The 11549-nt window shown below is 31.2% G+C and overlaps 1 protein-coding gene and 1 pseudogene across 1 annotated transcript; both read right to left on the minus strand.

The window, feature by feature from the left end:
* Positions 1–2491: 2491 nt before the first annotated feature.
* On the minus strand, positions 2492–6490 carry LOC134681975 (uncharacterized; annotated as a pseudogene).
* Positions 6491–7499: 1009 nt separating this feature from the next.
* On the minus strand, positions 7500–8250 carry LOC134727747 (uncharacterized). The gene is made up of 2 exons (XM_063592133.1): positions 8051–8250; positions 7500–7761 (listed from the first exon to the last, which is right to left on the minus strand). Exons 1-2 carry the CDS (start codon positions 8248–8250, stop codon positions 7521–7523), a joined length of 441 nt encoding a protein of 146 aa, XP_063448203.1. The 3' UTR covers positions 7500–7520.
* Positions 8251–11549: the final 3299 nt, after the last annotated feature.

Raw genomic sequence — 11549 nt, forward strand, 5'->3', positions numbered from 1 at the left:
TATTACTGTAACAACAAAAGATTTAGAATCGGGTATAACTGTAACATCAAAGCTATTAGAATCAGGTATAACTGTAACAACAAAAGCATCAGAATCAGGAATAATTGTTACAACAAAGGTATTATAAGCAGGTATTACTGTAACAACAAAAGTATTAGAATCAGGTATAACTGTAACAACAAAAGTATTATAATCAGGTATAACTGTAACAACAAAAGCATTATAATCAGGTATTACTGTAACATCAAAAGTATTAAAATCAGGTATTACTGTTACAACAAAAGTATTATAATCAGGTATTACTGTAACAACAAAAGAATTATCATCAGGTATTACTGTAACAACTAAAGTATAAGAATAGGGTATTTCTGTAACACCAAAATCATCAGAATTAGGGATAATTGTAACAACAAAAGTATTATAATAAGGTATTATTGTAACACCGATAGCATCAAAATGAGGAATAATTGTAACAACAAAAGTATTAGAATCAAGTATTACTGTTACACAAAAATGTATTATAATCAGGTATAACTGTAACAACAAAAGCATCAGAATAAGGGATAAATTTAACAACAGAAGTTTTATAATAAGGTATAACTGTAACAACAATAGCATCAAACTCAGGAATAATTGTAACAACAAAAGTATAAGAATCATGTATTAATGTAACATTAAAAAGTAAAATCACAAAAATACTGAACTCAGAGGAAAATCAATTCGGAAAGTCCATAATCACGTGCCAAAATCAAATAACAAAACGCATCAAAAACGAATGGACAAGATCTATCATATTCCTGACTTGGTACAGGCATTTTCAAATGTAGAAAATGGTGGATTGAACCTGGTTTTATAGCTAGCTAAACCTCTCACTTGTATGACAGTCGCATCAAATTCCATTATATTGTCACCGATGCGTAAACAAAACAAACAGACACAATAGGTAAAAATGTCAAAAATAGGGGTACAGCAGTCAACATTGTGTTATCATCTTAATCACTATAAAAACAACAAATGTAACGAAGAAGCACAAAAAGGCATACATCAAATTAACATCCTTATTTTGATTATATTATACGATTTAATTTGTCTATGTAAAATGCACCCATCAAGGAACGAGGGTTTTGAGCCATTATAATCAGATACTACTGTAACAATAAAAGCATTAAAAATCAGGAAGAATTGTAACAACAAAAGTATTAGAATCAGGTTTTACTGTAACAACAACAGTATTATAATCTGGTATTACTGTAACAACAAAAGCATCAGAAACAGGAATAACTGTTACAATAAAAGAATTAGCACCAGGCATTCATTTGGACAGATTAATTTTTTAGTTTTTAAATATCAATTTTAAGATGAATTTGACTAAAACATATGAAGATAAAAGTAAGGATTGTTAATTTAGTATTAACTTTTGATGTTTCTTTAATGTTTTAAGAATATTCATTTATTTAACTTTTCTTCAGTACCTTCTCTTTTCAAGTTCTCCTGATTAATGACAAGTTAAGAATTTCATTTGATATTCAGTCGGAATCGGCCATGCACAGGCCTCCAAAAACTCGCCGGAATATATCATTCCATTCGAGGCTAGAGCTAGCCACTTCTTCGGTGCAGTTTGCCTGAGTAAGTCACCCCTTTTTGGTGCAAAGTACTACTTTAAAACACAACGCGAAGCTAATTTTACTTTTAAGACTACACAGCCAATTTTGCATAGGTACTATTTTTGTACTTGAAATCTGTAGTACTGAAAATTTACTTTTGATATTTAGTACTATTTCTTTACTTAAAAATTAATGTACTATTTACGTACCTGTATTTTACAGTACTTGATTTGTACTTAAAATTTTGGTACAAAAATAATACCAAAAGTGATCACAATATTCCATGTTTGAAAATTATAATTTTAAGAGATTTGAAATAGACATACTATCAAAATGCTGAAAATGTAACGTTGTAACCAAAAATATGTAGTACTTAAATTTTCAAGTACAAATCAAGTACTGTAAAATATAGGTACCTAAATATTACAATAATTTTAGAGTAACAAAATAGTACTGAATATGAAAAGTAGATTTCCAGTACTACAGATGTTTGGTACAGACATAGTACCTATGCAAAATTGGCTGTGTAACTCTGGGAACACTTTAATTTCATTTTAAATTTGAAACCGTTTATTTTATGACAGAAGGGTCATTCCAAGTTGCTGTGTCTGGAAGATTAGAGACAAATATCCAGATAGTTTTGGAAATTACAGGGGTTTTATTGGTGGTCGTCTGGGATAATGAATATAGCATATTAAATATGTATAAACTGTTTATTGTATATATTTGTTGTTTTTTGTCAGTAGTGTACCAGTGAACAGATCACCGTACTGCCTTCAACAATGAACAAACCCCATACCGCATAGTCAGTTATAAAAGGCCCTGATAAGACAATGTAAATTAATTTAAACAAGAAAACTAACAGCCTTATTTATATAAAAAATGAACAATCGAAAAACAAATATGTAACACATAAACATACGACAACCACTGAATTACAGGCTCCTGACTTGGGACAAGCACATACATAAATAATGTGGCGGGGGTTAAACATGTTAGCAGGATCCCAATCCTCCGCTAACATGGAACAGTGGTATAACAGTATAACATAAAAGCGAACAATAAAAATCAGTTTAAAAAGGAACTCATCAGATGGACAAAAAGACAAGTGGACGTGGCCAGGTACTTATACATCCCAACACAAAAAGACACCATGAACAGATCTCCAAGGCAACCAGACATTAATCTTCTCCTAAATGCTCCATGATTTGTAGCTGGGAAGTAGCAATGCCCATATAGAAAAGTCTTAAATCTTATTCAAAGAAGTCCCGTAAGCGATTTTTGTGATTTTTGTTGATAAAAAAAAGATAGGCAAAAGGCTTGAACAAAGAAACTGAGAAAACCAACTGTCATAGAAATAATAATTGTTTTGAAGGCTTAATAAAATTTATTCTGCCCAGTAGTCAATTGTCCTGTCCATGTCATCATTGGTCATGTCATCATTGGTCCTGTTCGAGCTTTCATCAGTGAATCTTGATCGCTGTGACTCAACAATCTGCTGGGTAGGTGGAGGTGGAACTGGTGCAAGGTGTGCTGACACTCTCCTGGGGTCATCAATTTCTAGGATCATCCTCTGATTCATTCCAATTTCATCAGCAAGTCTTTTCATAAAAAATTTCTCAATAATCTGAGGTATGTAGGCATAATCCTTCAAAGTTTTGCAAGGTGTTACAGACCAGCGGCTGCTTTTTTATTGAAACACTCTCTGATACCTGGGGGAAAAAAATATTGAAATATTGATAAACAATGAAAGCATAATACATTTAAATAAGAGAAAGCTGCTAAACAATATTGAAAAAAAAAAAAATTTGCTTTTGCACAAGGGAAAACAACATATTGAAAAATATATATTTTTACCTTACTGATCCATCTTTGTTTGTTAAAATTGGTCTACCAATGTGACCATTATGGTCTAAAGCTGCCAACAAGTTCCGACATCTATATGTTGGTGGTCTGTATGAATGCCTTTTTGATGCATACATTAGAATCAGATTCTGGAAATTTTCCAGTTCTGCTGTACTTCTGAATGAAATATATTTTTTTTTTAGATTTCATGAAGAAATATACACAAAAATAAATTAATAATAATAAAAAAATATATATCCTTTTTAAAATATCTTATAGAAAGGTATAAATCTTCTGCAACTACGTGTTAATGATGAAAAGGATCTTTCCAAATAAAATGTAAATTTTTTCACAGCAAAGCAAAAGTTTTTGAAAAAACGTTTTTTTATCCTATAAGCTTTATATATATCAACCTTTCTTATGTTCAAATAATATGATGACCTAATTGTATTGTAATACCTGCAGTTAGTATAGTGTGGAATATTGTTGATCAGTCTTTTGTTAATGACTATATCTCTCAATGCACAATGTGCTGGTGAATCTTTCTTCAACCATCCTTTATCTCTTTCTGACGACAAGGGTCCATGTTCACACTTGTTACTAGTGCTATACGCAAAAATCCACTCGTGTTCATCTACTACATGGTGCAGAACACCAATCCACATTCCCTGAAATAAGCCACCAATCACATTACGGTAAATATTATGTACAATTTATAAAAAAAAATCTGAAATACAATTCATCCTATATTTTTAAACATACATATTTTGTAATTATCATGATCATATATATTTCTTAGGTACACATAAGACTGGATATTTTGTATTTCAATTCATGTTTTGGTGTAATATATTAATAAGGAAGCTGACCAAAACACAGATAAAAATAGTATTATAAAAGCTATATCATAAATGGGATAATATTATAAAAAAATAGTTTGAACTTGTAATGAAACAGAGATGAATAAAAACATCAATCTCACCATGAACTCATCTTTAGTGTTACATGTTTGTGCAGTGTACCAACAATGATTCACCACATCTTTTGTCCATTCCAGCAATTCTTTGCACTTTTTGTATTGACCTGCCTAAATACAAAAAAAAAAATGTTTCAATTTCTGATATATCATAACAAATAAAGTTGATGATTTTTTTAAGTCCAAACATATATACAGTACAATGATCTGGATTTTAAAAAGGTCTACGCATTAACCAGATATATAGTTCCTTGATCTGCTCCGGTTCTTGTGTTGTTTTTGCCCAAGTTATTAGTTTTATTAATAACGAATGAATGCAAATTGAAGATCTATTATAGTCTGTAATAATCTAGACCTGGGTGATCAGACATTGAACTTATCAGACCTCGAAAGCTGGTCTCAAATAACAATGGTTTCAGTGAGGGGTTGCTGTTTACCCCCCCCCCCCCCCCCAAAAAAAAAATGTTCATACACAATTCTTACTTTGATAATCTTTTTCCCTAAATTTTTGGTACCATGCCAAACATCCCATGAATGCTTCACATCTGGATAGTCCTTTTTCTGCAAGATAATAAAGCAAGATTGAGCCTTGAAATAATAATACATTGTAACGAAATAAGATTTCCAACAATTGCAAAAATTAAAACTCACATTTTTTAATAAATGAATCAAACATGATATTTCAGAATAACAATTAAAATCGCATTTTAGTCTAAATTAAAAAAAATCGCAATAATAAATGCATGCAATAATTTTTGAATTTATAGAAACACAATAATTGGCATTATGAATGTAATGTTTTTTATCAATATAAGAGATAATATATAGTCGCACTAATTTGATCGGTTGATATCTCATCAATATTTACCCTATATCACTTTTTAACTAAACTTGAAAAATTTTACTTACTCATGATGGAGGCAATCTGTACATGAGCATCAGTCACTACTTCTGTTATACTAAGACTTTTATCTAAAAGAAAATTGAGGCACTTTAAAAAAACAAGCCTTTTCTAAGTTTGCGCTTTTCTTTTCTGTCATTCTTTTGTCCATAGTAACAATGCACAAAATCTGCTTACTGATGTTCTGCATGAAGGTATAGGAGCAATACTGGGCTGAGTGTCCTGGGCTGTCCATTCGTCCATCCTCTTTAAACCAAAAAATAATATTTAAGTTGCTTTGCTTTTCAACGCTATTGACAAGTATTCAGACATGGTTTTTTTTCTAAATAATCTATCAATCAATGATGTATACTTCTTACATATTCTTTTTAAATTATTTATCAATGATGTATACCTCTTACCAAATTTTTTTCACTGATACTTATAACTTACAAACTGAAACAAAGCCAGGGTTAAAGAGCTGCAGTTGCTGTTATAGAAATTGAAATGTTATAAAATGTGTATAAAGTACATACCAAGAATAACCAAATCCTGTCCTCTAAAACTGTTTAAAATAGCATCCTGGTGATCAATCCAGTATTCATCTACTGATGGTATCACATAGTGGCGTTGTATCTTGAAAAAGGTAGATTATCTGGCAAACATTGAAATGTTTTGAAAATTGCTCCCTGAGAGAACAACACTTGTTGCTATCATCATATCACCACTATGTATACCTCTGTTCAATATTGGCTGGGAACACCATTTATGTGCAATGTGACCATTTTGACATACCTAAAAAAAATGTAAAAATCATCACGAATTGTATAATTTAAAATATATATAATATCATTATTGTTTACGAATGTGTTTTGACTCCCAAAAATGGATGGATCAAATTATTTCTCTTGCATTGTATAAAAAAAAACACCTTAACAGGAGATATTGAATTTGTAGAATTAAGAAATTTACCCATTTCAGATAAATAGCTGACGCAACCACTTCCTTTTCGATGTCAACCTCTTAACCACATCCTTTAACGCTGCATATTTTCTGTATAGAGGTCATCGATAAATTGAGAAGCTGACTGTAAAAGGCAAGACATGGGTGGTCTGCCAAAAAATCGTGAACTTCTTCATCAGAGTCGATGCGTTTTACACCAGGACCAGAATAAAAATCTGTCTGCTCAGGCTCATCATTATCAATTTCATCCTCTTCATCTTCTTCTATAATATTTCTCGTGTCATCAGCCTCACTGAAATAAAATAAGATATCTAATACAAATGAAAGTCTATATAGATATGTGTAATCAATATCTTTTTTTGTACATTTAGGACTAAATTGATATGAAGAAGCAGTGAGGTTTACTAATTCCTAGAATGTTTAAAATATCTTGATAATAAGACCTCTATAAAAAATTTCAATTACAATGCAATTTATAGTTGCCTTATGAAACTAAAAGGAAAGTAAATACATACCCAAAAGAAATATTCAAGCTAGGCTCATAATCCTCAACATCTGAATCACTGTTGTTGCTTTTTACTTCTGTTATATCAATTGTTAATCTAAAAGCAGAAGAAAATTATAAAAATAATTATAAAGAACATTTGTATCCATATATATGTAACTTAACAGGCGATATAAGTATGTATGACTAGCAAAACATTTAAAAACAATATAACAAGTTCCTTATATAGGCGACATTATCAATAAATAAGTTCAGTGGTATAAAATATTTTCTACATTTTTGGATCACCAAGTTAAAAAGAGCTGCCATTTGTTTTCAATTCAATATCTTTTTTTTTCAAAATAAACTTACTCAAAAGGATTTATGAAACTGCTGGATTCTTTCAAATGTGACCGTCTACGACTTGGTAATTCTTCAATTCCTGAGATATGTGCATCAGAATCGCTGAAAATAAACCATGAAGTATTTATAAATTCCACATTCAATCTACGCAAATTGCCCAAGTTTTTATATAAATGAAACACCTTTATTTACTTTTTCTTTTTAATTTCCCAATCAGCATCATTTTACAATTTAAATGTACAAAAAATGTATGTATAAATTAAGAATTAAAATAAATTGTAAACTTTGTAATCATTTGAGGCATGCTGTTAGCAAATACATACTCAGCTTGTCTTTCACTCTCAGAAGATGAAATTCTGGACATATCAGACATGGGCTGAATATTGTCAGCAAGAGGACCTGGTGTTAAGTCAACGCTTTTGGATCTGGTGTTGCATAACTCATACTTGGACTGGATTGAGCAACATTTGATGGAGTTTTAAATTCTTCATATTTTGATTTTTTACTGGGAGTCGTGACTTTGTGATCTGGTGTTGCACTTTTCATGCTGGTACTGGGAGAAGTGTGTGTTGGTGTTTTGAACACTTCATTGCCTTCCAAGTTTGATCTCTTTCTTGGACTGATATTTCTGTCTTGAATTGCATACCTATGAATGATATTTTAACTTTAAATCAATTGAAATTATAGATGAAATGCCGAATAACCTTTTAATAACACTAAGTTAAGATTTCCCCTTTGCGGGGCCTCGTGAATAAACGCATTTCTTTACACTTATAATTATCGCGTTTTCATACATTTCTTCATACAGAATTAAGTAAACAAACATCATTTGGCTATATATAAACAAATAAGAAGCAGTGTGCTTCTTTGAAATATGAAAAAAGTCTGTTTTGGAACAAGAAATTTGAAGATATAAATGTAAACAACACACTAACCTGTCCAACAGAATTTTAGCAACTTGTGTATGATTTTCTAGACGTAACAGGTCTTTCAGGTCATTCCAACGATCAATCTCGTCTCCAATGTGGATTTTCGACTTCTGATAAGCGGCCTGGGCATCTTTTCTGTTCCTCTTTCTTGCAGAATCTGTAAGAGTACGTTTTCTTCCTCGCGCTGAATTTCCTCTATCCGACATGTTTACTTTCATTTACGAGATGCGCATGCGCATTTGATGGTCAAACACAGGTCAACTATAAAGGTCGTATGAATAAAGGCGGTCTTAACAGGGATATTTTATCTACAGATAAAAATTCATTTACGTGGTTAAAACTCTAAAAATCTTCTTTAAACCACATGAAATGACAACGGGAATAGATTTTTACCTTTTTATTCTTTCTATTTGTTTAAAATTCGGCATTTTAAGTTTAAGTCATATTTTAGTGAAAATCGTAGCTACTATCCGTTTAAGAAAGTTTTCATACTCTTGTTTAATCCGACTTTGTTAAATACATGCAATTATTGTACATTTGTGAATAAATATAATTTCAATTGAAACATTGTCTGTTGTTCAGCCATAATCTGATAACAGGTATCCCGAGGATCGAATAAGGGGCGAAGTACTGGCCGCTACACGTCCCGGGAGGTGTTGTCACCGACCCCCTCCCTTACAACTGTTACAACAAAAACATTAGAATCAGGTTTTACTGTAACAACAAAAGAATAATAATCAGGTATAACTGTAACACAACAGCATAGGAATCAGGTTTTACTGTAACAACAAAAGCATTAGAATCAGGTATTACTGTAACAACAAGAGCATTAGAATCAGGTATGATTGTAACAACAAAACCATAAAAATGAGGTATTACTGTAACAACAAAAGCATTAGAATCAGGTATTACTGTAACAACAACAGCAATAGAATCAGGTATTAATGTAACAACAAAAGCATTAGAATCAGGTGTTACTGTAACAACAAAAGCATTAGAATAAGGTATGACTGTAACAATAACAGCAATAGAATCATGTATTACTGTAACAACAAAATCATTACAATCAGGTATTACTGTAACAACTAGAGCATTAGAATCAGGTATGATTGTAACAACAAAAGCATCAGAATGAGGTATTACTGTAACAACAAAAGCATTAGAATCAGGTATTTCTGTAACAACAACAGCAATAGAATAAGGTATTAATGTAACAACAAAAGCATTAGAATAAAGTATTACTGTAACAACAAAAGCATTAGAATAATGTATTACTGTAACAACAAAGGCATTAGAATAAGGTATTACTGTTACAACAAAAGCATTTGAATAAGATATTACTGTAACAACAAAAGCATTAGAATAAGATATTACTGTAACAACAAAAGCATTATCATAAGGTATTACTGTAACAATAACAGCAATAGAATCATGTGTTACTGTAACGACAAAAGCATTACAATTAGGTATTACTGTAACAACAAAAGCATTAGTATAAGGTATAACTGTAACAACAACAACATTAGAATCAGGTATTACTGTAACAACAACATCATTAGAATCAGGTTTTACTGTAACAACAACAGCATTAGAATCAGGTATAACAGTAACAACAACAGCATTAGAATCAGGTAATACTATAACAAGAGAAGCATTAGAATCATGTTTTACTGTAACAACAAAAGCATAAGAATCAGGTATAACTGTTACAACAAAAGTATTAGAATCAGGTATTACTGTATCAACAACAGCATTAGAATCAGGTATTACTGTCACAAAAACAGCATAAGAATAAGGTATTACTGTAACAACAAGAGCATTAGAATAAGGTATAATTGTAACAACAAAAGTATTAGAATCAGGCATTACTGCATCAACAACAGCAATAGAATCATGTATTACTGTCACAACAACAGCATAAGAATCAGGTATAACTGTAACAACAAAAGTATTAGAATCAGGTATTACTGTATCAACAACAGCATTAGAATCAGTATTACTGTCACAACAACAGCATAAGAATAAGGTTTTACTGTAACAACAAAAGCATTGGAATAAGGTATAATTGTAACAACAAAAGCATTAGAATCAATTATAATTGAAACATCAAACGGATTAGAATCAGGTATAACTGTAACAACAACATCATTCGAATAAGGTTTTACTGTAACAACAAAAGTATTAGAATCAGGTATTACTGTAACATCAAAAGCATTGGAATCAGGTATAACTGTAACAACAACAGCATTAGAATCAGATATAAATTCAACAACAAAAGTATTAGAATTAGGAATAACTGTAACACCAAAAGTGTAAAAATCAGTTACATCTATAACATCAAAAGTAGTATAATCATTAATAAATCTATACACAACTTGTCTTACATGTTTATAATCATAGTCTTGTGAGTTTGCCCTTTTGCTATCTTTATACCATTTATATATTTATAGAGATGAAAACAAGGTTTAAACAATCTGTCTTTTGCTGACAACTGAATGATCAACTGAATAATATTGACAGCTGTAATGTCAGTTGATTTCGTTTGCATAAAATATCTCAAAATCTGCACTCTTAAAAAACATACCCTTTATTGGAAACAGAAGATCCCATTGGGCCTGGTTTAAATAGTTCTTTTTTTTCAAGCGATAGATAGTGTTGTAATTTTTAGTCAGCCTGGAGGGAAGATCGTTAGGTGGAAATTCTTTGTCAAACAAAGTACGAACTGCTCTCGTTGACACTCCTTTCAATAAAGATAATCGGTTATAGTTCTGTTCTTGCTCTGATAGAGGTGGCATCATTCTTAAAACTATATCTATTGTACCTGACAACTTTACTTTGGTTCATATGACTTTCTGAAAAATTAAAATATTTCTATAAGTTTTGACATAAATAAAGCACAAGAGTGCACACGCTAAAACGTCTCGCCTGCTTTACTATCAATGACTGATATTGTGGTGAAAGTCTTACATATAAAAGTTTTATCACAAGCTAATATTCACATGAACTTAACATTACCAATGATCGATGGTCAAGGTCAGACAAACCCTTACAGACAGACATGTAAATAAGGTTGACATTTTGCTTTTAGAATCAAAGAAACAAACCAAACCATTAAAATTTAACATTGATCAATGAACTATGAGAATGAGGTCAAGGTCAGAAGATACATTACATACTGAAATGTATACATGTATACATAATTCTTTTAGTGTATGTTCTCGTGTGTTTTTCTATTGAGTTAAGCCATTTCAATTGATATTTTATAGTGTGTCCTTTTATGATGTGATGTTACACTATTGTGTCAGATAAGAGTAAAGCTTTGGTGCCATTAAAACGTTTAAACATTTGTTTCACCTGTTCCAAGTCAGGAATCTGATGTTCAGTAGATGCCGTTTGTTTATGTGGTTCATACACGTTTCTCGTTTCTCGTTTTTAGCTCACCTGGCCTAAAAGGCCAAGTGAACTTTTCACATCACTTTGCGTCCGTCTTCCGTCGTCCGGCGTT

This window comes from Mytilus trossulus, chromosome 8 (assembly GCF_036588685.1).
Source record: "Mytilus trossulus isolate FHL-02 chromosome 8, PNRI_Mtr1.1.1.hap1, whole genome shotgun sequence".
Taxonomy (NCBI): domain Eukaryota; kingdom Metazoa; phylum Mollusca; class Bivalvia; order Mytilida; family Mytilidae; genus Mytilus; species Mytilus trossulus.

Excerpts from the sequence above, each read along its gene's own strand:
- LOC134727747 (XM_063592133.1), bottom strand. The coding sequence starts at position 8,250 with ATGTCGGATAGAGGAAATTCAGCGCGAGGAAGAAAACGTACTCTTACA. Across the intron at positions 7,762-8,050 it reads GCTAAAATTCTGTTGGACAG|GTATGCAATTCAAGACAGAA; the intron begins GTTAGTGTGTTG and ends TATCATTCATAG.